Raw genomic sequence first — 27462 nt, forward strand, 5'->3', positions numbered from 1 at the left:
TACTGCCAACCCTTCTCCAGCAAAGAAACTTAGTCAATTATCAGGGGAACACTTCAAATGTATGTTTTATATTTTAAAAGATTCATTGAAAGATGAATCTTTATATAAAGATGATTCCATGGTATCCAAACTCAGAATTTTCTTTCAGTGTCTTTTCTGATCTATTCACTGCCACTTTTTAAACCCTCAATCTTCTTAGATATCCTAGCTACTAAAATTCCACATCCAGGGTCTCTCCTTTCTGAGCAATCTCTAGCGCAAATACCATTTCTAACAACAGCAGTCCCTTGTTATCTCACCACGGAGGTCCTCTCTAGAATCCAGGCGTCCAACCACACACAAAGGCATCTATGTGCCACAACAGGTGGGGGCACCTGTACTTTCGTTAGGGAGGAAACACTTCCAGTTTCACCTCTCCTAGATTCCCTGGAGGGCAAAGTTCAACAATGCAGGATGTCTTCCCTGTAGGTGCACCTGCAGAGAATTATGTAGAGACATCAGAAACAACTAATGTCCAGTCTACTAAGAAGTGATCATCTATTTTGGGGCTCAGCAGTTTAGTGCTTAAGAATGTGGGCAGGTACTTCCTCTCCATACCCTCCTCGGACTGACCTCCCTATCCCACTGTGTTCACTAGTGCCACTGTCATAGCTCTTAACCACCATGTTCTGTGGTTATGCTGGCCCTGGGTCCTTCCCCTCTGCCTGGGGAGCTTCTCTGGGCAGAAGTTGTGCTCCACTTGTCTTAGTGTTCCAAAGCCAGCACAAAGCCCATCTATGCTAAGCTCCCAAGTTATGTGTGAAACTGTATTTGAGCTACTATCTGAGAAAACCCAAATGTTCTTTGGATGATCAAGCTGTCAAGGGTTACTTTCACTTTTGAGTACAGGGAGGTTCCTCAAAAATGGAGCATTTGGAAAAGTCATCAGACCCCCTCTTTGTTTCTGTCGTTTGGGGTTAACTTTCTCCCATTTATCCACGTGGCCCCTTTAAAATTTTTTCGTGCCCTGTCAGCCCCGCCTTAATGGGCTCCTTCAGTGACCCCACATTCACCTTGCAGGTATCCTTTCTGAATATTCGAGGCCCATTCTTACGTGGCCACGAGCGGGGCTGGCATTTTTTTCGTCCACGGCTCCCAGCGATCACTAGTCACTGCTAGGAAGTGCTGGGGACGCCTGGGCACTGCGCCCCCCAGCCAGCGCCGACCAAGACTCTCCCCCCCTACTCTCTTTGGGACAATGCTCCGGCAGCCACCCAGGGCAAGGGGATCCTGCAAAGGTTCCGGGTCAGCGTTCGGTCAACCAGCCCCAGAGAGAGAGCGGGGGTGGGGGTGGGGGAATCCCTGGGGTGAAGACGCCTCGGGACTAGTGGGCATTCACTTCTGGCCCAGACCCTTCCCACCGGGAACGACCTAAAGAGGTCTTTATCGCCTCTTTCTTTACCACCATTCTAGGGACCAGAGAAATGCAAGACAGGGGGTAGGAAGGAGAGCAAGGAGACAGCCTCTCAGGCCAATCACGACGTCCGCCTCCCCTCACTCGGAGTGAGTCTGTCTGTGTCTGCCTGTCTGTCTGTCTCTCTCAACACACACGACCTGCTACTTCAACTTCAGCTCTGAGCAAACTGCGCCGCACGTCTCTCCTACTACGAGTCCTCCAGCTCCGGCCCCGGCCCGTGCCTCTCGTCTCACCCCAGCTTTTTCACCCAATCCCAGTTTCCTCACCCAACTGACCGTGAAGCTGGAGGCAGTTCCCCAGTCCCAGGCCCCCGGTGGGGCTCGGCTGTCGCCGCCGCCGTCGCTCCCCCTGCAGCCCCCGACCCGCGATCCGGCCTCGGGCTGCAGCGATGGCTCCCCGGCACGAGGCGCCGCGGCTCCCTGGACTCGGCCAGACACAGGGCGGCGCGCAAGAGAAGCCCATCGAGCTCCCGGCGGTGGTGGCGGTGGTGGCGGCGGCAGCTGCTGGAGCGGCCGCCGCGCAGGCTGATGACGCATGGGCGCGGAGGGGGCGTGGTCCGCGGGGGAGACGCTGGCAGATGACATCTGGCGGCGGGGAGGCTCGGCAGCATGGCGTTTGTGGCGCTGAGTGAGGCGGAGAAGGTGTACATTGTGCATGGCGTTCAGGTAGCGGCAGCAGCGGTACCGGCGCCGGCCGTCGGGTTCCCCTAGGACTGCGGCTGACTGGGTTTACCTTGTGATTAAACCGCTCGGCGGCCGGCGTGTGCAGATCGAAGCCGGCAATGAGGGTGTATTTGGGACCGGGCGGCGAGAATCCATTTAGGATTGTATTTGTACTTGCTTCTTTCTGGGTCTACAAGGTTCCACACCCGGGTAGGAAGCGGTGGGCAGTCCCTGATTCTGTTAAAGACCCTCTCAGCCTTTGAAGGCTGAGCTGTCCCATTTTTGTTAGGTACATATTCTATCATAATTTTTATCCCATTGAATCTTTGTAACAGTCCTGAAGGTAAGTATTATCTCTACTTTACATATAAGGAACTATGCTCAGAGAGGTTAAATCAGTTGTCTGAGGTCACAAAGTAAGTGTGTGGTGGTGTTACCCGAAAACAGGGTTTGCCGCTTGGTGGGTGTCGAGCCAAAAGACACAACCAAGCCAAAGATTGGGAGAAGGAAGGATTTGTTAATTGCAGCAAGTGAGGGGACGCTGAGGATCTTTTCCAAAGCAGTGTCTATCCAATTAGCAAAATTGGAGAATAAGCTAAGGGCACATGCATATTCATGTGGAGGCTTGAGCAGAGGGGAATTTAGCATAGAATTGGGGCAAAGGTTAACAGACTCCAAGCTTTAGTTGATTGGAGTCTCCGAAGGTCATAAAGGTCAACATCATCCTTCCTCGTGTTGAGACCAGCTTGGGGTCTTATCCTGTAGTTACCATCCTCTAGCTGGGTGGGGGCCTTAGTTCTTGTATAACAAGTCAAAGATCTGTATCAGATTGTTAAGTATATCCCTTGAGGAAAAACTAGGGCTCTGTTTTATCTCAACGGTTATTTCTTCACTGCTTTTCCTTTTTTCCTGCATTCTTTACTTCCCTCAAGATCATTGATTACAGACACCTGTTCAAGGGCAAGCATTATGGTCAGGCTTAGATCACAACAATGCTTAGGCCTAAAATGGCTTCTCTTATGTCCAGAAAGCCATGCCTGGTTCTCTTTTTCCGGGGCCCCGTACCCTCTCTGATTACAGTGGACCTGGGATATAAATCCAGATCTTTCTGATTGCAAAGCCCACCTTGACTTGCATGCCACTTTCCCTTTTTTAAAATAGGGATTCAAAGGCAAAGGCCAGAGAGACTCCCCACTTCTACTTCTCTTTCTTCTGTCTTCTGAAAGCATGTTGGGGAAATAAGGGGGAGGGCAAGTTCTGAACCCCACCATTTTCCTAGACCTTAAATAGTATATTGACATATATTGCTGTACTGTTATCTTTTTAGGTAGTACTTTTTCCCACATTGGTTCTCAGTTTCTTTAGAACCCTATTTTGCATTTCTTTGTACAACTTTTGTTTTACTAACTTGTATCAAACTGGTTTTTATATTCAGGAATTTGGGGGCAGATGTCAGAATATCCAGAATTAGCATTTAATCCTCTTTTGGAGTTTGCTTAACTAGCTAAATATGTGCTGCTTCCTCCATGAAAAGACATTGCTAACCTCCGTCTTAGCCCAGTGATTCTGAAACCTTGAAGCGCCTTTTACTCACAAAATACAGCTTCGCGGGCTTTACCTGGACCTTCTGAATCAGAATCTCTGGGGCTGGGGCCTGGGAATGGGTATTTTCATAAATGTTGGGAGATTTTGATGCAGTCACCAGACGTTGGGCTATGGGCAAGCCTCTGGCCTGGTCCAGCCTGGAGTCTGCTGCAGAAATCTTTGCCCCCCTGCCTGAGGTTGTTGCAGGAAGGGGGACCCCTTCCAGGGCCCGAGAGTGGGCTCTTGTCTAACACTCGGAAATGAATTGTCTGAGGGGACACATGTGCTGACAAAGCAAGAGACTTTATTGGGAAGGGGCACCCGGGCAGAGAGCAGTAGGGTAAGGGAACCCAGGAGAACTGCTCTGCCACGTGGCTCGCATTCTCAGGTTTTATGGTGATGGAGTTAGTTTCTGGGTTGTCTCTGGCCAATCATTCTGACTCAGGGTCCTTCATGGTGGCGTGTACATCACTCAGCCAAGATGGATTCCAGCGAGAAGGATTCTGGGAGGTTGGTAGGACATATTGACTGGTGTCCCCTCTCCTTTTGACCCTTCCCGAATTCTTCCGGTTGGTGATAGCTTGTTAGTTCCGTGTTCCTTACCAGGACCTCGTGTTGTAAGATAACTCGTGCAAATGGTTACTATAAGGTCTGGCCAGGCTGGGCGGTTTCCGTCAGTGGTTCCCCTAACAAGGTCACATGACCTCCTGCGTCTGTTTGAGTGAGGACTTGGAGTCAGACTGAGCAGGGATCCTTTCCCGGCTCCACCATTCACAGTAAGAGTGATTCTTACCTGAGTAGCTGAGCTAGCTCCCCCTGTATAAAATGAGAACATATCCATCTGGGAGCAGAAAGGGATTGTGAGGAATGATGAGAAAAGAGAATATGGACCACCTGGCATGTGGTCAACCCTGAAGAGAAGTTGGCTCCCTGTCAAGATTTTTCCATCGGAAGTGTGGCTTTGTCCGGAACCATCCATACTATATCCGCAACCTTCCTAGTGACCCCATGTGGGGTTCCGCCTCTGGCTGTTGAGATTTAAGCTCTTTTGATTTGGAGGGCTAGAGATTGTTAAATTGTCTCAAGACAAGGGGGATTTGTGGCCAGGCCTGGAAAGTCCCTAGGCAGCTCTGGGGCACTGCCTTTTCAGGGCTCCAGCATGGATCACATAGACTGTGTGACTCTGCCTGTCTTTACGTCTCTGGTGACAGCCCTACTTCTCTCTGCTGAAGTGTCTCACTTCTCCGCAGCCGCTTGCTGTCCAGCTGCCCTCCACCTTGGTACATGCCATCCCCCCACCTTTACTTCTGTGAGGCCTCTCCAGCCTCCCTCCACACCATGACCTGTCAGCTCCTCTTTAACTCCCTTTCGCTCCCAAGTATTTCCCAGATCAGAGATCAGATTCCAAGGAGTGAATCAGTTTCACGCCCCAAAGAGCTGGCCACTCTCTGGATTGTATGCCTTTGGGTCAGGCCCTTTGCAAGGTGAGTGGGATCCCATCCTAAAGGAATGCAGGCCCACCCAACAGGCTTGGAAAGTGGAACGAGGACAACATCTCATTTTGCCTGCTGTGTCTGGGGCCTGGGCCTGCAAAGCTGGCCCTTTCCAAAGTAGGGTGGCTTTCTAGTAGGGGAGGCCGTATGGTCTCAGTTCTCCTCCAGCAAGCTCTGCACTCTTGGACAAGTCAAAGCAAGGTAGTGGAGGTGGGAGGTGGTTAGCATCGCCTCAGAGGACTACTTTAAGTCTAAATCCTCCCAAGTGTGTTGGATTAGGAGAGCCAACTGACAACTCCCATTAGGAAGTAGGACTGTGTTACCCGGGTGTGAGGAACAGCAACTCTGGGTTGGGTCATCTGTCCTGCCACTCTGTCACAAACAGGAGGTTAAACTTGGCGCCTCAATGTCCTCATTTGTAACCTCTCTCCGGGTTGTTTTTGAGGATTCAGTGAGTTAATATGTGCTGCCAGAAGCAGAAGGAGCTGCTGAGCAGGGACTCCTGTGTGCTGCACTGTGCTGAGGATTCTCCTATAACTCTGTAGGGTCGGGGTTATTCCCGCTTTATAGACAAAGAGACAGACTCAGAGCTGTTGAGGAACTAACTTGCTCAAGGTCAAAAAGCTGGCGTGGAACAGCAGAGTTTTAAATATAGGTTGGCGGTGACTCTGTGCCACACCCAACCAGCAGGGTTGTAGTGATCACACAGGTAACAACTTGAAAGTCACGAGGAGCCATCCTAGCATCCAGAAGGCCTTTACCTAGAAAGGTGCTCAGTCCCCTCTGCTGAGAACAGGGTTCCACTCCCTGGTGTGGTCTGTCACCTGTGGACATCTCTATTGATTTTTTAAATGGAGCGTTCACTTCAGGGCAGCCCACGTTTAAATGTTCACACATGGATTGATTCCTTAGCTCCTGAGTACTACAGATGAATAAAAATTATGGTAGGGCGTCAGGCTCTGAGCCAGGCCAAGCAGGCTTAGCGATTTCCTAAGCCTTTTTTTTTTTTGCGGTACGCGGGCCTCTCACTGTTGTGGCCTCTCTCGTTGCGGAGCACAGGCTCCGGATGCGTAGGCTCACCGGCCATGGCTCACGGGCCCAGCCGCTCCGCAGCATGTGGGATCTTCCCGGACCGGGGCACGAACCCGTGTCCCCTGCATCGGCAGGTGGACTCTCAACCACTGCACCACCAGGGAAGCCCCTTCCTAAGCCTTTTATGAGGAAAAGTGGATTTTTAAAAAGTCCTGTGTGCAGTGATTCATGGACTTTGTTTTCTCCTGTTGTGTGCTTTTTTCTACGAAAAAAATTATACTTTACGCGTCCCTGGAAAGGGAAATTTGTAGCTTTTTTGTTTATCGGAAATTTGTAGCTTTTTTGTTTATCTCTTACTTGTCACCCGAGCCTTCCTGACTGAGCCTTCCCCAGGGGGCAGAGACTGATTTAAAGGCTGGAAAGGCAAGCTCTGGTGAGGCCCAGTTTTCTGACACCCCTCCAGCCACATTTTGGAACAGTGGGTTGTCACTACAAAGGGTTGTGACTAGAGTGAGTGGTAATTTAAAGCAATAGTGGGAAGCCCTGTAGCCTTGCGGCCTTCTTGCTTTCAGAGTCGTCATCACCATCATTAGGACGAACTGGTATAGCCAGCCAGTTCGTCCTTTGAGAGAGGCCTGTGCTGCCTCCTTTGCACAGTGAAGAGACTCTTTAGAATGCAGGAGACTGTGGAATTGGGGTTAAGAGCTCTGGCTTGGAATTCAAGTGCTATTTACTGGCTATGACGTTGGGCCAGGCATTTAGCATCTTTCAACCTGATCCCCATTTGTAAAATGGAATGAAAATTTGCTCTCTTACATTATAGGGTTATTGTGAGGATTTAACATGTTAACTGTATAGTGTTCCTAGCACGTTATCTGGTCGATAGTAAATGCACATTAAATAGTAGCTACTATTAGTTCTTGCAAATAATTGTGCCTCTTTTAATTTATAGATCCACAGAATTAGAGACGCACCTTTGAGGCCGTCGAATTCAATCTCTACATCTACAAATGAGGAAATTAGTCTAGAGGGGAAGGGTTAGGGTTAGGGTTAGGGTTAGTCCTAGGTCAAGCAGCTAGTTAATGGCAGGACCAGGCCTGGAGGCCATGACTGATGCTCCTAGTGACTGCTCACACTTGTGCCATACCTACAATCCACCAAGGACTCATTGTAAATGCTGTTTCTGGGCCAGGTGTTCACTTCCTAGCAAGGCACACCTGGGGGATGGGGCAAGCCGAGATTGACCTAGGATGCTTTCATGTGGGTGGGGGTAGGTGGGGTTGTGACGAGACACGGTTATATAGTTTTGGGATCCTCCAGGGAAGAGAACTCACTCTGTAGAGTTCAGGAGACTCATTCTTCTAGACTTGAAATTCTGTTGCTTTTCGAGAACATGTCTCCCCAGGCTTCAGATAGGGATTGCCTCCAGGGAGGGGATGGCTGGGAGGGGATGTCTTGGAGTCGACTGGCTGCAAAAGGACTTCAACCTGATTTAGGATGTTTATTTTCTCTCCTTTAACAGGAGTTTAAAGAGTTGAAACAAACACGACAGATGGTAGTAGTTGGTACTGTGTGGCGGGAGTATTCAGTGTTTTCCTTTTCTGTATTTTCATTCCTCAAAATAAAAAAGTCAATCAGATATGCAGTGAGCCAAGCAGTTTAAAGATAAATCTCTGACAGATACATACTTCAGAACAGTGGTGGCTTGTTTGTTTGGTTTGTTTGTTTGGTTTTTGTTTTCAGTATTTTGAGAAGCATTAATCCCTTTGAGAATCTGATGAGGCTAATGATTTTTTTGCTGAAAGAAAGAGCTTTCAAAAAATGTTTACAGAGAATGAGGACAATCTCTATGACCTGATGTGGAGTGATTTCCTGCATATGTATTGTTAATTGTTTAGAAAAAGAAGCTACGTGTAAAAGAGTATCTGTAGTATGCCATATTTTATAAAAGAAAATAAGGGATATTAAAAATACTCTTATCTGTTCTTTTGTGGAAAGGAAGTACATGAAAGATGGACTGGGAACTAAAGAGATTGGTTACCTGCCTGGCGCTGGTGGGAGGGGGTAGGAAGGTGGGGGGGGATGAAAATAGGGATGAGGGGTGAGTGACATTTCTCTGAGCACACCTTCTCTGATAGCTTTGACTCTTAGAGCCCTGGTGATAGTAATTAAAAGTAGCCAGGATGTGGGGGACCCAAAATGGAACCCCAGCAGTTACTAATGAACTGACAGGGGTACAGATGAGTAACAGAGGCACAGGAAGGATGGGGAAAGACAACTGGAAACAATATTTTGAGTGGGTGCTGTAAGGCTAAAGACAAAAAGAACTCTACACAAATACTGTATTAGTAAATTTGTTTTTCACAGGGGTATGGCGCAGTAATTCTGAAACTACTTTATGTATATACAGAGATTTAACAAATACATAAATACATTGTAGATAATGAGAGCCAGGTTCCTCCCTGTCTGAGAAAGAAGTTACAAATAAGACAAGGAGGTAGGTTAGAACCAACTCTCAGTATGAACACATGACTTTTTAACAGATATGTGGATAGATACAGAAATAAATATAGGTGTGTGTATGTGTGTGGGTTAGTACACATACGTATATTTTCTAGCACTGTTCTACTGAGACGATCTAGAAGCAATGATACCCCTGTAACAATGAACCTACTTAGCACCCAGATCCTGGTTTTTAAGTACTATTCTGCAATGAAGGGAACCAGGGCTCCTTGGAAAAAGGGCTGATCCCAGGGCTGGGGCAGGTAAAATACAAGTGGCTGGAACACCTTTTGTTGTCAGAAGTAAAGAAGTGCTCCGAAGAGATTGGAGACATATTGAGAGAATGCAAGAACCAACCCAAAGGAGCTCCCAGTGGCCAAATCTGGGACACTTGGAGCAACAAGATAAATAATGGAAGTACTGGATTACAACCACAGCATAAAATAGTTATCTATGAGTTATACCAATAGAAGTAAATAATTGAGTTAAGTAAATAACTGGGGATAAGGCCAGGCAGTACGTACACCACCCTGAAACCCATCCTCTGTAGCAGGGGTTGGCAAACTTTTCCTGTGAAGGACTAAATAGTAATGATCTGGGGGCTGCAGGTCATGTGGTCTCTATCTCAACCCCTCAGCTCTGCTGCTGTGGTATGACAGCAGCCACAGAATACCTGAGCGAGTGGGCACGGCTGTGTTCCAGTAGAACGGCTTATGAAAACAGGCGGCCTGCAGGCCTAACTTTGTTGACCCTGTTCTAGAGCATGCCTGTTTTAGAAGATCTTTTAGAAGATACCAGTTAGTTGTTTTTAGCTATTTACAGACTAGATCTGATTGGGTTTGGGGGGTTGGAGGGCTACAGCCAAGACAGTTGTACCTGTATCTCTGACAATCCATACTTCTTGTGACTTCAGAATTGCAGATTCGGAAAGAGACCTCTTTTATTTTGTCTGTTCAGATTTTGTTTGTGTGTGCCTGTTCTGTATAGTGGTACGTAGTTTGGACTTCATGCTCCGACAGACCTGGGTTGGAAGCTGAGCTTTGCTGTCCCTAGCTGTGGGACCTTGGACGTGAGTCACTTAACTTCTCTGAGTCTCCATTTCCTCATTTGTAAAATAGTAATGTTACTACCTATGAGGACAGAATATTTGGATGAATCACTAAGAGAAAAGGAGTTGTTGTACCACATATTTCTCTCTGGGGGGAAAGGAGTGAGTCAGTTGAACAGTCTGTTAGAGGTTTAGTATTATAACCTTAGGATTTTGATTGTTGCACTCAGGAAGACCTCCGCATGGATGGCCGTGGCTGTGAAGACTACCGATGTGTTGAAGTGGAAACTGATGTGGTGTCCAACACCAGTGGGTCTGCCAGAGTCAAGCTGGTGAGTACTGTGGCCACAGTCTGTACCCAGGTGGAGGAATGGGTAGGCTCTAGGGAACCAGTTGCAGGCCCCTCTGGGCTTTTGGAGTGCATATTGTTCCAAGGGAAATCTAAGACCCAAGCCAAACTCTGGGAGGGGGTCTGTATACATCTGAAGGACCCCTCACCTTCTCAAAGGGCCACTTTCCAAGTCCCGGCACTGATGCTAAGCGAGTCCCCTCGAGGCATACATCTGGGAGAGGATGGGGTGGTTGGGTGCCTGGCTGCCTGCCCTGAGTGAGGACCCTTCTTGCATGTGTCTGCAGGGTCACACAGACATCTTGGTGGGAGTGAAAGCAGAAATGGGGACGCCGAAGCTGGAGAAACCAAATGAAGGTTACCTGGAGTTCTTTGTTGACTGGTCAGTATTCTGCAGATGTTTTTAAAGAAAAATGCTTTAAAAGATAGAAGATTCAGAGAATTAACCTCTGGTTTCTTGTTGAGCCCACTTTTATTTTGTATTTAATCATCTTTCACCAGCCGGCAGGTATTTACTGAGTTCTCCTGTGTACCAGGCACTGGGAAATGTGAAAGGAGGCCTTGGCTCAGGTCCTGCCCTTGTCCTAATCAGCTGGCCCTCACTGGGCTTCATTTTCCCTGTCTGAAAAAGGAGGGTGTCTGCCAGGCAGCCCGGCACATGGTAGTTATGAGAGTCAAATTAAATGATGTCCTGTTTCCCTTCCTGCTCTAGTTTTGCAGAAAACTTCTCATGACTTGCTTGGCAGAGCAGGGAGTAGGGCAAGCCAAGCAGCCTGACAGGCCGACGGGGTGGCAGCTGGGCAGGCAGTGTGGGTACTGGGAAAAGCAGAGACTCTGCAGTCTCTGCAGCCAGCCAGCCAGCCTTGTTGCTGGCTTCCTTCTCTGGCTAGCTGTGTGACCTCAGGCTAGTTACTCAGTCCCTCTGCGCCTAAATTTCTTTATCTAAAATATTGAGATAATAATACTGTTGTGATGATGAGGAAGCGAAGTAATGAAAATAGAGTGAGCATCCAGCACAACGACTGGTTCAGTGGACTTTCAAAAGTGTTCTTTCTCTCCCTCGTGTTACCTCCCCTTCTAGGGGTTGGGGCTTTTTATCGGGTTGCCAGCCCAGTCTCATCTTCTATCTGTAACTCCTCTTCTAGCTGGGTGGTGACAGCAGACCTTCTTGAGGTGGGTAAGGCTCTATCGGCTCATGCTAGGTGCAGGTATATAATATTGGTACTTTACTGGGAGGGGTGGCAAGACCACCCCCCACATTCAAACATTTCCTGAAAGGACTCACAGGACTTAGCATAGAGCATGGAGTTGTATTCAGAGCTTTGATTATCACAGAAATGCAGCAAGACGTGTGTGATGATTCTGCCTAAGAAAACGCATTAGAGACTCAGCACCAAGATTTTGATTGGGGCTGGTCACATAGGCACCCTCTGCTATACACATACCAAAGTTCCAGACTCCCAGAAGGAAAGCAGGTGTTTAGCATAAACCACGTTATTTGCACAGTCTAGGCACAGGAGACCCAGTTTACTGTTGACTGAGTCCAGTCTGAGAGCCAAGTGCCCAGATGCCAGCTGAGGACCAACCTTGCAAGCAGACCCTTCTAAAGGTAGCAGCCTTGCACCTGCAATGTCAGCCCTTTTCTGCAAAGATGGTAACCCACATTTGCACAGTGAGTTACAGTCTTCCAGTCTTCACTTCCAAACACAGAAATTGATCCTCACAACACTCCTGAGAGAGAGATGACAAAAGGGGTTCAGAGAGAGTAAGTGACTTTCCTGGGATCACACAGCTAGTAATGCCAGCTCAGGTCTATTCGGTGCTGAGTCTTTGCTCTTTCTGCTTCATGTAGCCTGCAGGAGCCAGCTTTAGAGGGATATCCTGCTTAGAGTTTTCAGAATGTGTCTGCGTTCATCTTTCTGGCCAGTTTTCCTTCCAGCCCATCCCTGCCCCGGCCCTGGCCCCTCCAGAGCAGTTTCCTCTGTTTCTGCCCAGCTGCTCTCAGCAGTCTGAGTTGTCCAGTGGAATCGGCCCATCCTTTAAGTTGCTGTGCATGATGGTGAACTTGTTAAGGCCTCCAACTTATCCTTCCTTTGCTCGTGGAGGAAGAAAAAAATGCCTCTCCTGCCTTGATCTGCCTGATCCGGTGCAGTAAACAGTCACTGAGGAGCAGACGCCATGTGTTAGGGGCTGTAATTTGCTTTCCTTTTCTTCCTCTTCATTATCCTTCCGCCTCATTCATCTTAGGCAGACCAAAGGCAGTCAGCCCAGCCACACCAAAGAGAGGGTGTTGCACTCAGATGCTTGGTATAGGAGACACGTTTCATTGTGGCTCTGTGTCTGAACATGACTCCAGTTAGCCTGATGCTGTTGACCCTTTCTTGTCCCAGCTGTAAGAGGGTGGCTCCAGGGTGAGAGGAGCCTTTGAGCTGCCTCTTCCCAAGATCTGGCTTCTAGAAGCAAACCTCTTTCTCCTGGCTGAGAGTGGCTGCCTGCTGGTCTCTTTTCCCCCTTTGTAAGTCTCAAGAGAACCTCACCAGGCCCAGAAACTCCATTTCCCAGGGAGTTCTCCTGAGTCTGTTTCTCAAGGTGGCACCCTTCGGCGTCTTTAAGTGGCTCAGTGTGATCAGCCCAGCGGGTAGAATCACCATGAGAGATTCATAAAGCCCCATTTTCCTGCAAAGAAGAGCAGGTTACCAAGCACCACTGGCTGCCACCTTTATCAGAACCTCATTTGCATATTCAAGGAGCAACTCATAATTGTGTAAACAAATAAACCCCTTTATTTCAATCCAATGAATAGGAATGGCTTCTGGGTACCTGTGGCTATGCCCAGCCGTAAGGGTGCTGCCCCCAACCCCATCCGGGCCCCAGGCGTGGGGCCTCTGCTGGAGAGCTCAAGGCATGCACCCATCCACAGGCTGAAACAGAGTTGTTACCCAGTGGGAGGAAAGTTAATTGGTGGGGAGGGGGGGGCCTCCTGCCTGACTGAGCCCAGCTTGACTTAACTACTTACTAGCAACTTTCATGTTTTAATTATTTAAATTACCAGTGGTAATTACCAGAGAGGTCACAGAAAACGAATTGCTTTTCTGCTAATTCCTTCTACTTCTGTTTGTCTACTTGGAATAATATATGGAGCCTGGTGTAGACACCTTCGCCCACCCCAATGATTTTCCCCGGGTCTTAGAAATGATGCCCTTAGGAAAGGGTACCCATGACACAGACCCTGATCCCCATACCAGTGGAGGAGGAAAACCTTGGGGTTCCTGAGATCTGCTCCAGAGATGCCTGGCAGCACTTTGACTAAACTGGGAGCATACTCGGACCTTCTAACTCCTGTCTCTATGTCTTTGTTTTGTTAGTTGTAGCCTGAGAATAGGCCATTTTAAATAAGAAGCTTGAAACTTTGGGAAAAGATGGTTTCCATCTAAAGCCCAGAAGGTAAGAATTTAGTGAGCTGGTGTTTCACTCTGGTTACCACCATGTGGCAGACCATCAGGTCACTTCTTGGCTCTCTGGCCACCATGTTCATGGGTTTAGGAGCTGTGTTTGGTCTCTCAGAGAGGCTGCGGGTTGTAACTGGAGGAGGTGAGGAGAACACGTTTCGTTCATAGACATTTCAGCGTGCCCGGCACTTGTCACTTCTCTGGGATCTCAACTACTTTTAAATGTGACCACTTGTTTTTTTCCACTAATATTGAACTGGAAGCTTCAAGCCCTGAATTGGTGGGTGGAGCCACTTGATCTCTGTTCCTTACCTACTTCGTGCTGCTTGAAGGGGGCACCATTCTCGGCTGAAGGGCTGGGGGTGGGGGCAAAGCAGAGAGGCAACCTGCAGAAGTCATTTGAGGCTCGCTGTGCTTTGAATGTCTCCAGAGCTAACGATATAATTCTCCCAGGAACTGCAAACAAGGGCTTACGATGCAACACTCAGAATGTGCCACTGTTCCCATACCCATTTATAGGGAAGCTTTTGCAGGCTCAGAAGTGAGCACATGTGCTCCCTGAGGAATTGGGACCTACCTGGGGGCTAGATGACTAGAGGGGTAAGGCCCGGAGTCATCCCTGGCCCAGGTACCTACTAAATCACTTTTTCTGCCGTGGGCCTGGCCTGGCCTGGCTGTAAGCCTTCACAGATTTGCAGGCTAGATTGACAGCAAGGGAAACAACAATGGGCCTAGTGTCTGAAGTCCTGTTCCAGGTAGACATGGCCTTGATCTCAGCCTAATCCAGTTAAACCAGAGATGTGCCAAGCAGGAGGAGCACAGTCAGGAGGTTGGAGAACTGGGAGGGGCAGCGTTTCCAGGATTTTTATGTTTATCCAGCTCAATGAGCGATTTCCCAACAGCCCTGGAAGAGGGGCTGGGTCATACTTTATGAAGGATCTGAATTGGTTTTGGTAATTGTAATTATAGAAACCACTTGTTTTGTGCCAAAAACGAACAAACAAACAAACAAACCAAACCCAAGTATATATTCCTCTACTGAAAGAATATATTGTGATGCCTGCGAACAGGAGTGTAGGATTACCAGCCTGCATTCTCCCGCTCTCTTTTTTTACTTGGCACTTAATAGAGAAGCTTTTTATTTAGGACTCCCTTGGTCTGCATTCGTTGACTCCAACATTTGTGGTCTAGTAATAAGTCCCAAGACCAGAGCACCCATTCATTACCTTGAGGCATAAGACAGACCCAAGGAGCACTAACCTGACTAATGTTAGGCTTCAAGCCAAGCATGCTGAATTACACATTCAGGGAGAGTCCAGAGCAGGAGCTTTCCGTAGTCTCCTGAGCATCTAAACCTTCCTTTCTCTGGCCACCAGCTATGCTGAAAGAGTTAACCTGTATTTTACAAAGGAAAAAAAAGAAAAACCTTTTAAAATGGGAAAATTTTCCACTTTAAACCAGCCCAGTGTCCAAAAAAAACCAATGGGGGGTGGTTTGGTAGGTAGATTATTTAGCCGATTGGCCTGGGAAGTTCTTAAACCATCCCTTTGGGCTGTTAGTGCGGCAATCCCCAGTAATTAGCCCCTCCCAGGAGGATGTGGCCCACTGTAATCAGGGAAAGGTCAACATTTTAAGCATAAGCATCTCTGCCTGGATTTGTTTACACAATGGTCTATTTAGATGCAGTTTTTAAACACTTAAAAGATGGGACTTAATGGCTTAGCATTTAAATTAGAAACAGGTTGTCTTTTGCTAGCTGTGCAAAATAATGAACTTGGTCTCTAGTGACTTGATTATTTTACCATAAATGAGCTTTTTTTCATGGCTTAGTGCCCGAGTCTGGCAGAGGCAGTGAGGGAACAGTGAGGTTGCTATGACAGTAATGAAGTTTCTCATAGGGGTTTTAAATTGGGGTTCTGCTGGCTCATAGTAGTAAGGGAACACTATGAGAGTAGCAAAGTTATTATACAACGATACACTCTTATTGTTTTAGGATTCATCTTACATCTATATTAGAATGGACCAGACAAAAGGGACACTTAAATATATTAGGTGAGGTTTCTTTCAGCATTACACAGACGGGGTGGGTACAGCCTTGAGCCTTCACATAGGTTTTGCTTTGCCTGGAATCCCCTTGGCGTTTCTGTGGTCTGACCAGCTTCTACTCATCTTCAGGTTCAAGGACTCCTATAACCCTCAACACTGGTTGACATCCCTCTTGACCCCCTACTCCTGTTTGCCCACTATCGTGTGACTCCCCCCAGCAATTGGAATTGCTGACTTAGGGTCTGCATTTGCCTTGCTCAGTCTCTAGGTCTCCAGTGCCTAGCACAGGGGCCCGGGACCTTCCAGGTAGATGAGGACCAGAAAGCTTCAATATGTGATTTTGTAGAGACCATACTAAAACAACTGATTTCTTATCTTTCTAGGCCTTATTTATTACAATAAAATGATTACTGGAATGTTTGTATATGTCACAAGTGTATTAAGGATTTGTTTTCATTAAGCCAGAACCCTCAAAAATTTCCTGTTAAACACTTTAAGTAGTGCTTAGGGTGGCAAATGTCAATGCTTGTTCATTCTTTGTTGAGGTGATTTGGCATAAAGAGGCTAAAAAGGAAAAAGTTTTCTCTAGAAAAATGAAGTAAAAGAGAGAACCTAATATTTAAATCAGCCAACAGTCTTATTTTCCTGCTTTTCAGTACCATGATAATCTAAAGTTAATAACATAACTCTGACATACTGTTATATATATATATCTTCTAAATCATTCCAGGAAAGTTATTGTACCTACATTGTGGTTTTTGTTTTGAGAGTATCATATCATCATCTAGGGATGGTATATATAATGTAACCCCTCTGTAGTCCAGACTGATTCTCTAGGCCTCTCTGGGCCTGCCAGAGAAGTCTTTATTATACCCTCAAGATATGAGTGTTCGTTATTACTGGCTGAGGTTCATCTTACCAGCGTTCCTGTTTCTCTTTGGATAAATATGGCTTCTGTAGAAGTCAGTGGGAACTCCCACCACACACACTGACACATCCAGAATATGGTCCTGGCCTGGCTCATTGCATGTGTCTAGAGGCTGGAAAAGTGTCAGATGTATCCTTTCCTCATTTCAGTGACTTTCCTCATAGTCCTGGTTCTTCCAGCATCCCCCAGGGAAACTGGAACAAAGCCTGCCCTTTTGCTCTTTGCATTCGACAAGACTCACCCCTTTTCTGTTGCCCTTCTATACAGTTCAGCCAATGCTACCCCTGAATTTGAAGGTCGGGGAGGTGATGACCTTGGCACAGAGATTGCTAACACCCTCTACCGGATATTTAACAACAAGAGCAGCGTCGACCTGAAGTCCCTGTGCATTAGTCCTCGGGAGCATTGCTGGATTCTCTACGTGGATGTGCTAGTAAGTATCACATTGCTGTACTGGCCATACTCTACCTTTGTTGGAAGTCAGTTGGCTTACTTTCCTCCCACTGCTTTTTCCGTCTTCAGTTGAATGCTTTCAATTTCCAGGGTGAGGTTAGTTGGGAAAAGATTGGTCTCCTGTAATAATTTTTAAATTAAATACAACATAGTAGTGCAGGTATAATGCCATCTTACAGTAAAGTTACAGTCATGTCATGGTAACACCTAAAATTATCCACAGAGGCTGTCAGGGGAGAAGAAAACAAGAGATGCTCTCCAGATGGTGCCAAACAGAGTTGATGGGCAGAGTTTAGACAAGAAGGATAATGGAAAGATGATGAGCTCTTTACATGCATTTTCATGTAACCCTTACAAATGTTTTGTGAGTGGGCACTTGTTTTCCCCATTTATAAGTGAGGGAACTAAGACACAGAGAGGTCAGGTAACTAGCCCAGGAGGTCTCAGCTTGTGAGTAGTGGTACTGGGCCTCAAAGCCAGGTCTGATTAGTGCCAGAGCTGGCTTGTGACCTCACCAAGCCATCCTCCCTCGAAAACACCCTGTAGCCCAGCTACTCTGAGTCCCTCGTTTCCCGAGTGAGGCCCCTGAGGCCCTGCCTCCTCCCTCCTCCAGAGTCTGCGCCTGCAGGAGTCTTTCTAGTCTAGCCCTCCATTTCCTTCCTGGTGCTTCCCTCTCAAATACTCGTCTGCCCAGTTTTTGGTGATTGGCAGTAACTTTTCTTACAGCTGTGATTACTTTTGCCATTCTCTTGTTCATGTACAGGCTTTTGTTGGGTCTATTTTATTCCTTTTCATTTAATTTTATGAACCTTGAGATTAGTGGCTACATCTTCCACTTCATATTGAGGGCACAGGGCTAAGCCAGTGACCAAACAGGTTCTTTAATGAATCTGAAGATAAAGCCTATCTTGTGGACTGATAGTGAACTTCATGCAAGGAACAGCCCAGCTGTCTATAATTGTCGGCCCTGCATGAAACAGGGCAGGGCTTTCTGGATACTTTTAAATTAATTTGATAATAGATGGGCACAGCTAACCCAAAGAGAGCAGTGCTTACTATGGTCTAGCAGGTTAGGGCTGTTCTGAATGCTGATGCTAATGGATAAAAATAGTGAAATTACAAGTCCATTTGCTTCTTCTCACCTCTGGTAAGCGGGATGTATTTGTAGTTTGATTCCTACCAAGCAGGTAGTTTTACACGTCCTGGTTTTGAGGAGGCGGGAACTGGCAGCCTACAGTCATTACCGATAAGAGTCAGGCTTCATAGCTGCCCAGGGAGGTGCAGCCCTGCACACTTGTGGTTTGGTAGGAGGCTGGCCTGGTGAGGGGGCCTGATGCTCTTTTGATTCAGGCAAGAAGCCTGTTCTCTCAGCGCAGGCTCTTGAAAAACTGGTGAACATCATAGGGACGTTATCTCAGCTTAGAACCAGCATGCTTCTTCCATGAGCAGGGATATATGGTGAGCAGGAGTGTCTCGGGTGCATTGTGTCTTGGTCACCTGCAGGCCTTTCTTTCTTTCTTTTTTTTTTTTAATTTTTGGCCACACCCTGCAGCAGGTGGGACCTTAGTTCCCTGGCCAGGGATTGAACCCACGCCCCCTGCAGTGGAAGGCAGAGTCTTAACCACTGGACTGCCAGGGAAGTCCCAGGCCTTTCTTTTTAAGACTTTTTGCATTTGGATTTCTTCTCTAATATTTTTTTAAAGGTTTTACTTATTTTGGAAGAAGATGTGAGCTTTTGAAATGTTGTCATCTTCAGAAAAGTTTTTAATGAATTAGAAAAGCATTTTAAAAATTATATTATTAATGAGGTAGATTACTTTTTGTCATTCACATAATTGCTTTCTGCCTTGGTGGGAACGTACTTCATGCATGTGAGGTAGGAGATAGGCTTTTGTTTGGGGAGTAAGTTTTTGTCCTACATCTAAAAATACATTGAATACATTGAGTCCATGTTGAAGCAAAATGGTGGAAATCCAGTCCTATCACTGGGATTGCAAAAGATGAATCTCCTGTGATTTATTTTTACCAACTGGTCTGGGTAGTCCTCAGGCAGAGCCCATCTTTCAAACAAATATTCACTGGGCAGCCTTCCATGCTTTCATACTTTTATTGCAGGCACAATTACTTGAAACCTATTATAGTCAGATGATCCACCTGTTTCCAGTATTGGTTTTTTCCCCAGTTGCATTATTTTATGAGAGTAGAAATTTACCATCATGGAAACTTCATTCATCTTTGCTCTTCACAGTTCTTTAATGGCATACTTTTTACCCCAAGTGGGATAGCTTTGGACTTCATGGCACTGACGGTGTACAGGCGACATTTGGTGGGGAGGTGGGTCACAAGGCTTGTCTCGCGAGGGGCCCCAGGAGTGGTGATGAGACCCACATGTGGTCTGTGGCACTGGGCATGGGAGGGAAGGTGGAGTGGAGGAGCCACTGCAGCACCCGGCAGTGGCTGTGTGTGGTGCCAGGAGGTGCTCAACACGGGTGTCTGAGAGGACAGTGCGGGGAAACCCAGGAGGAGCAGGATTTTTGTGGGGAGGCAGGTTTTCTACTTGGTACGCTGTACTTCCTAGCAGTATGGTTTGGAGGTGTACCTTATGAAAAGAAGGCCGTCATCCTCAGAGGCTAACAGAATAAGTTGTCTTGTTCCCCTAAAAGAGCCATTGTTGTATTTGTGCATCTGACGGGAGGTGCATCTGTGACCAAGTGTGTCTTCCTTCCCCTTCCTCAGCTCTGCTCCTGCCCCACCTCTGTTACAGGAGGGGTTTTCTCCTCAGCGAAGGTGGACACCTATGACCTCTCTGGGACCACAGTCCAGTCTCTCTGTAACGCTAGTTGTCCGGCACCTCCCCGTTTCCTCCCAGCTCGCGTAGGCCTGTTCAGACAGCCCAGTCAGGCTGCTTTGGGTCTCCACATCCCCCCCCCAGTCTCCCCCTGCTTCTTGGCTGTGCCGCTGTGTTTAGCAGAAAGATTCTAGCTAGGCTGGGCCTGCTTGGCAGGAAGAGAGGAAGGTAGGGTCTCTGAGCACCTCTTATGTGCCAGGGATGTAGGGATGTGATCTCATTTAGTCCTCATGGCCACCCTATAGAGAAGCATGGCTTTGCTTCACTGAGGGGGAAACCGAAGTTCGGAGGACACCTGGCCAGCAAGCGGCCGAGAAGAGTGTCAGACGCACGCTGCCCAGCCTGGGTTCCTTGTCGTGCAGTACCCTGTGAGGAGCCAGGCAGGCAAGCTGAGGCCTGGAGTTGGGTGCCTGCCCTTCGGGGGCCCCTCAGCAGATACTTAGGGTTCAGCATTCTGCCCTCTCGATTTCATCTTTTGGTGATAAGCCAGAATGTTGAAAACCAGTGTTTGTGTCCGGACTTAACGGGACGTGGTGCAGGACAGTAGAAAGAGCTCTGACTGGCCGGCAGGCCCCTGAGCCCACCTGTCAGGGAAGGGTTGGCCGAGGTGCTCTCCAAGTCCTCTCCAGCTTGGAGGCCTCACAGCTGCTAGAGCAGACGTCAGCATTTATCTAGCACTTCCCTTGCATAAAGCAGATACTGTGGGCAGCAGAGTGTAAAACGGTGGTCTTCACCCCTGGCCAGTCATCAGGACCACCTAGGACCTGGAGTAAAAAGCAGTTTCCAGGCCCTCACCCTGCATTGTTAATAAGCTCCCTGACCCTGCACAGCCAGGGTTAGGAACCTGGGCTGTCAACAGGGAAGATGGAGAACATGCAGATGCACTCAGACAGTCTGTGAGGACAACAATGGGAAGATGAAAGAGCAAATTAGTATTTATCTTAAAACACTTAGCTGACGCCTGCTATGTGCCAGACACACTTCTAAGGGCTTTACAGATACTAAGTTGTTCAACACTTCTGGGAGATCGTGTGACTTTCACCCTCCATGAGGCCCAGAGATGTGAGGTCCCACCCCGGGTTATTCAGTTACCCAGCAAAGATAGGAATCAAACCAGACTGTCTGGCGCAAGAGTCTAGCCAGAGGTGGGGGCCGTGCTGTAGTCTGTACTTGAACCAGGGTACAGGAGAGCTAGTCCAGTTGCTAGACAAACAAGCTGCAGTTACAAAGCCAGTTGGTAATACAGGCTGGGGGATCATATTCTAATAAGCAGTAATTATACCAGGCTGTAGGAAAGATGGTGTCTGCACTGGAGGTTTGCCCAGAAAGCTTAAAGACGGGAATTAGAGTTTGCACTGGGTATGAATGAAGTGCATGAGACATACCAGGTGTGGTTGTTGATTCTTAGTAGAGTTTGGAAGGCCTGGGTTTAGGGCCTGCCTGTCTTCCATAATCACCAGGCTCCTCCTTCCCAGCAGCCCTTCCTCCTGGGCTCTGAAGATAAAGGAATGAACAAAACCAACAGGGTCCAGCCTCACGAGTTGACAGTTCAGATGAAGAGGAGATAGACTCTATAAACAAACACACACGGACGTACACAACTTTTCTTTCTACACGTGACTTCCTCTCCTCTCTTCCTGTTGGCTTTATTCCATAACTCAGGCCAAGGCTTCTTTAAAATAAGGAAGAAGGATGTGTTGCCTTCCTCTTAATAATGCGCTGTAACCCTCCCTGTTCAATGAGCGCACGAGTACAGTCTACACTTTTGCTCATGGGCGAAAACGTGTGAAAGACCTTAGTTGTTACTACGCTTAATGTAGAACAGGGAGTGTTAGGTGTTTGAGCATCAGATGTACATAGGTAATTACATGCAGTAGTAACTGCACTAATCAACATGGCCCTGGTGGCAGCTGCAGCATCAGTGGCCACCATTTTTTACTTGTTTGGAGGCCAGGCATATGTTAGCAAAGATGAGAGTAACACTTGCCAAGTGCAACTGAGAGTTACCTGGGGCAAAACGCAGGTGATGATTTCCTCCTTCAGTGCAGGCCTGACTGGCTGAGGAGCTGCACCACAGGCTGAGGCCTCTGAGTGGTGGTATCACAGCCAGGGCAACAAGGCAGCGCGTGCGGTTAGGGTGAAGAGCCAGTGTGTGTCAGTGAGCCAGGAGAGCAGCCACGCGTTCTTGTCTTTGTAAACACTTGGTTGGCACTTCTCAGGAACCAGTGTCCTTTACTGGGGATAATACTTAAAGTAACAAATGATGCTACCTTCTTCTTCTCCCCCTCACTCCCCGTCTCCGTTAGCTCCTGGAATGTGGTGGAAATTTGTTTGATGCCATCTCCATTGCTGTAAAGGCTGCGCTCTTCAATACAAGGTATGTCTTCCTGGAAACAGCCCCCTGGGCCCGTGGAGAACCTGAGCAGCCACCTGTGATGAACCACTGAGGGCACTGCTACTGGAGCTCGTAGGAGAAGATAACAAGGGGTTTCAGCATTGACAATGCTGGTATTTAATTTTAAGCTTCAGAAAACAGATTTTATAAGTTATAACTAAATATATTTCTGTATTTATTTTTTTGGATTATTATTTTCATAAGTAAACATGTACCATATAGAAAAATATTAGAAAACTACAGAGCAGCAAAAAGAGTAGAAACCAGAGACACAGTCAGTTTTCCAAATACTGTCACTAGATAAAGCTCCATGGAGACAGGGGTTTTGCCTGTTTTGTACTCTGCTGTCTCCCCAGCGCCATCAACAGTGCCTGACACATACTCCTTGATTGGACACGTGAATGTTCTCAAAGCAGGGTAGCAGCCTGATGTTTGGTTTAAGTTAAGAGCGGGAAATGATGATGCCACTGTGGTTCAGCTTCCCAGACAGGCTGTGTAGCAGAGGACGTGGCACTAAGCTTTCTTGGAGTTGACATTCCCTCTGACTGTTTGATGATACGGCCTTTTCCTTCTCTATGCACAAGGTTCTTTGAGGAAAGTTTGCAGCATTTGAAAATAAATATGTGGAGGAGGGTGTTCATTCCATGAGAGAGCTTACATTATGGTAATGGGGGGTCCTGGGGTACTTGAAAATGAGGATTAAAACTTCTAGGGATATAGCCTAAGGAATTAATTGGATAAGTGAGCAAAGATATTATTCGAAGATGTTTATCACAGCTTCTTTGTAGTGATGAGAAGTTGGAAACAACCTGAATGTCCCAACATAGGGGATTGAAGTCTACACAGCAGCATATTTAGTATGTCTGTAAATATATATATCCCCAGATGGTCATTGTGGTTATTTTCCAGTGCTCATATCATGGGTGATTTAAAATTTATCTGTATTTTAGAGTTTTTCTGTGGTGAATTTACACTACTTGCACAATTTAAAACAAAACAAACAAAAACAAAGATAAATAAATGTAGGTCAGAAATTGCAGGATGGAATATTTGCTGAGAATGAAAGCTATAGAGTCCCTTAACCCTAGCTGTGCCACTAGACTCCTGGCTGACACTAGTCAAGGGTGGGCCTGGCACTTGTGGCCACTGTGAGGGCTCAAGTACCAGATGCCATCAGCAGCAGCCTGGGCTTGGGCTCCGTTGGAGAAGAAAGGAAGTCGCCATCTGTTGTACCTCGAGCGTCAGAAATTACTTCCTGTCTGCCAGCTGGTTTCCATGGGCACCAGGGCAAAAAGGGAGAGTAGAACCAGATGAGGCGGTTTGGCTGTGGGGGAGGTGTTGGGCAAACTGTACATCAGGATGATAAACCCAGCTGCTCAGGATGGGGAGGACACCTGTCATGGCCATAGCTGCAAGTCTCATTCCCAGAGCAAGAACAGCCCTGCGGGCAGCAAGGGATGCGGACTCAGCAAGGCACTGGGTCCCTCTAGTGTATGGAGAGACCTTTGGTACAGCCAGGGCCTTTTAGAAGGGTAGAGACCATTCTCTTGACAGTATCCTCTAGCCCTTCTGCTGAACCATATTGTGGCCAGAGGGTTGGGAAGGGGTGTGGGTGTGTGTGTGTACGCTTATTTTATACCATGCCAAAATTCAAACTGGTTACCTGATTTGTTCAAATAGGATATTACTTAGTACTTACACCCTGGGGGCCCCTGACATGGAGACTTCATCCAGGGCAGACCCTGGCAGGACTCCTTAGTCCTTGTGGACATTCTCTGGCTGAAACTCCTTTGCTCTGGACGTTGGCTTGTGTAGGGATGGCCAGCAGGCTGAATCATAAGGGTCTTTTGTTAGAGGCACAGGGAAAAGCACCAACACTGTTTCTATAACAGTAGCTGGCTGGACCACCTCTTCCTTCCTGGCTCCACCCCACACTGGAATGAACTGACTTTATGGCTCAAATATATTTTCAGCACCCAGCTCAAGAAACAGAACACTGCCAGCCCCCCAGAAGCCCTCCCACCCTGTACCCCCATGCAAGTCGCTATACCCACGGAGGATAACCACAGTCCTAAAACAATAGATTGGTTGGTGCTTGATATAAATGGAATCATGCAGTGTTTTCTCTTTTATGTCTGCCTCGTTCACTGAGCATTATGTTTTGAGACATCTGTATTGTGGCCTGTAGTCATACTTTGCTTTTTGCTGTAGGGTGTTCCACTGTGTGAATATGCCACAGTTTATTTATCCATTCTTCTGTTGATGGATCTGAGTAGTTTCCAGTTTTGAGCTATTGCAAATAATGTTACTAGGTAATGCAAAACAGCTTTCCAAAGTGCTTTTACGAAATGATACTCCCATTAGCAGTGTATAGAGTCTGAGTTGCCCTGCATCTTTGCCAGCCCTTGGATTTCTTTTTGTGTTTTTAGTATTAGCGGTCCTGGTGGGTATATCTTGGTATCACATTTTAGTTTTACTTTGCACTTCCCTGATGAATATTTAAGTTGAGCACCTTTCTGGCAATAAACATAGCCAGTATGTTTATTGGCTATGTGAATAGCCTCTTTCATGAAGTTCCTGTTGAAGTCTTTTGCCCATTTTTCTGTTGGGTCGTGTGACTTTCTCTTATGTTTGGTAGGAATTCTTTATGTAATATGTGAGTTTATATACACATACACACACACAGAGAAATATTTTCTCCACTCTGGATTATCTTTTAGTTTCCAAATAATGCCTTTTAATTATTTATTTATTTAGGCTGTGTCGGGTCTTAGTTGCAGCATGTGGGATCTTCATTGCGGCCTGCGGGATTTTTAGTTGCAGCATGTGAACTCTTAGTTGTGGCATGTGGGATCTAGTTCCCTGACCAGGACTTGATCCCGGCCCCCTGCACTGGGAGCATGAAGTCTTAGCCATTAGAGCCCCAGGGAATTCCCCAAATAATGCCTTTTGACAAACAGAAGTTCATAATCTTAATATATATTATACACACACAGAGAGGCATATCTTGATTTTTTTTTTTTTTGCGGTACGCAGGCCTCTCACTGTTGTGGCCTCTCCCGTTGTGGAGCACACGCTCCGGACACGCAGGCTCAGCGGCCATGGCTCACGGGCCCAGCTGCTCCGTGGCATGTGGGATCTTCCTGGACCAGGGCACGAACCCACAACCCCTGCATCGGCAGGCGGACTCTCAACCACTGCGCCACCAGGGAAACCCGGCATATCTTGTTTTACTGCACTTCACTTCATTGTGCTTAGCAGATACTGCGTTTTTTACAAATTGAAGGTTTGTGACAACGCTGCGTTGAGCAAGTCTATCAGTGCCATTTTCCCAGCAGTCTTTTCTCACTTCATGTCTCTGTGTCATATTTTGATAATTCTTGCAATATTTTGGACTTTTTCATTATTCATATATTTGTTATGGTGACCTGTGATCAGTAATCTGATGTTACCATTGCAAGATGACTACGACTTGCAGAAGGCTCAGATGATGGTTATCATTTTTTAGTAATAGAATCTTTTTATATTAAGGTATGTGCATTGTCTTTTTTTGTTTTTTTGTTAGATAAAATACTATTGAATACTTAGTAGACTGCACTATAGCGTGAACATAACTTTATATGCAAAAAATTCGTGTGACTCACTTTATTGCCGTAGTCTGGAACCAAACCTGCAGTATCTCCAAGATGTGCCTCTGTGTGTGTGTGTGTGTGTGTGTGTGTGTGTGTATTCAATTATAATATAATTGAATCTGTTATTTTTTTCTCCCCTTTACAGTGAGTACTTTCTGTCCTATTCAATAAATCTTTGTCTACTCTAAGGTCTTGAAAATGTTCTTAGTTTTTCTTATGAAAGCTTTATTGTTTTATCTTTCACCTTTACATCTGCAGTCCATTTGGTATGTGTATGGTGAGAGGTAGGGATCGGGATTCATTTTTGGATATCTGGTTGACTAAGCATCATTTTACATTTTATTTTTTAAGTTTATTTTTTTATTGAGATATCATTCATTTACAGTATTATAGTAGTTTCAGGTGTACAACATAGTGATTCAGTATTTTTATATGTTATACTCCATTTAAAGTTATTATAAAATATTGGCTATATTCCCTGTGTGGTATAATATATCCTTGTACCTTATTTATTTCATTCATAGTACTTCATGCCTCTTAATCCCCTACCTCTTTCTAGCCCCTCTCCCTTTCCCTCTCCTCAGCATCATTTTTTTTTTTCCAGCCATGTGGCATGCGGGATCTTAGTTCCCTGACCAGGGATCGAATCTGGGTCCCCTGCAGTGGAAGCGTGGAGTCTTAACCCCTGGACCGCCAGGGAAGTCCCTCCCTAGCATCCTTTTTTAAAAGACCTCCTTTCCTCACTGCACTCAGTGTCACCTGTACACTTTTGGCAGGGCTGACACGGAGCTCAGGCATAGCATGACTTCATCTTGTGAGGCACAGGGATTCCAACTCAAGAAAAAGAAGTTATCATCCTTCCTTTCAGTTAGTGGGAATTTTAATTGTGCTTCTGCTTCTAGGATACCAAGAGTTCGTGTTCTGGAAGATGAAGAGGGCTTGAAGGACATTGAACTGTCTGACGACCCCTATGACTGCATCCAGCTAAGTGTGGAGAATGTCCCCTGTATCGTCACCCTGTGCAAAGTATGAGCTTATATCTCATGGTTTTTGTCTTCCCTGTGGATCTCCTTCAACGCGTTAAGGTTACCTAGTAGATTGAGAAGTTATAGTTTCACAACCCATATAGTAGTCTTAACCCTCGAATAATTTTGTTATATTAGAGACCACTACCATGAGCAGCTCTTTCTTTTCTTTTTAACTGGAAGATAATGGCTCTGGTCCCAGGAGCACACGAGTGGGTTCATAGTAACAGTAGCCAGAGTTTGCTAAGCCCCTTCTACCTACCAGGCATTTCACCAAAACACCCTGAATGCATATTTCCTTTAATTCTCTCAACTCTGTGGTGTCTACGCTGCTTGAGTAGTAAAAGGGTGGTTGAAAGGTGGACACTGTCCCCTCTGTGGCCCTAATGTCCACATCTATGAAATAAGGGGGTTGGAGCAGGGCCTGGGTGTCTAATACATCAAGTGTGGTTTTTCCATTAGCACTGAGGCCTGTGGAGCATAACACCTGGCTGATGCTGATGTGTAACTTGCACCTCCCAAGGCTGTGCAAAGAGGCCTGTTTTGGCTGAGATTGTCGC

General features: G+C 46.8%; 2 protein-coding genes across 4 annotated transcripts in view; one reads left to right on the plus strand and one right to left on the minus strand.

The window, feature by feature from the left end:
* The window catches only part of ZDHHC3 (zDHHC palmitoyltransferase 3), a 53663-nt gene extending 51721 nt beyond the window's left edge, over positions 1–1942 (minus strand). For both annotated transcript variants that reach the window (XM_082663428.1, XM_082663429.1), the window contains exon 1: positions 1732–1942. The gene's annotated coding sequence lies outside the window, so the exon portion shown is untranslated. The remainder of the gene's footprint in view (positions 1–1731) is intronic.
* A 102-nt stretch (positions 1943–2044) lies between these two features.
* Positions 2045–27462, plus strand: part of EXOSC7 (exosome component 7) — a 29326-nt gene continuing 3908 nt past the window's right edge. Inside the window, exons 1-7 of one of the 2 annotated variants that reach the window (XR_014297259.1) lie at positions 2045–2121; positions 10008–10109; positions 10414–10508; positions 16817–16982; positions 22157–22227; positions 25282–25531; positions 26780–26903. Coding sequence is in view for 1 of the 2 variants with exons in the window: in XM_082662756.1 (XP_082518882.1) it covers positions 2065–2121; positions 10008–10109; positions 10414–10508; positions 16817–16982; positions 22157–22227; positions 26780–26903 (615 nt within the window). In the remaining variant the exon portion in view is untranslated. The remainder of the gene's footprint in view (positions 2122–10007; positions 10110–10413; positions 10509–16816; positions 16983–22156; positions 22228–25281; positions 25532–26779; positions 26904–27462) is intronic. The other variant, XM_082662756.1, reaches the window with a different exon arrangement.

The sequence above is a fragment of the Grampus griseus genome (genome assembly GCF_964374135.1).
Source record: "Grampus griseus genome assembly, chromosome: 10".
Lineage (NCBI taxonomy): Eukaryota > Metazoa > Chordata > Mammalia > Artiodactyla > Delphinidae > Grampus > Grampus griseus.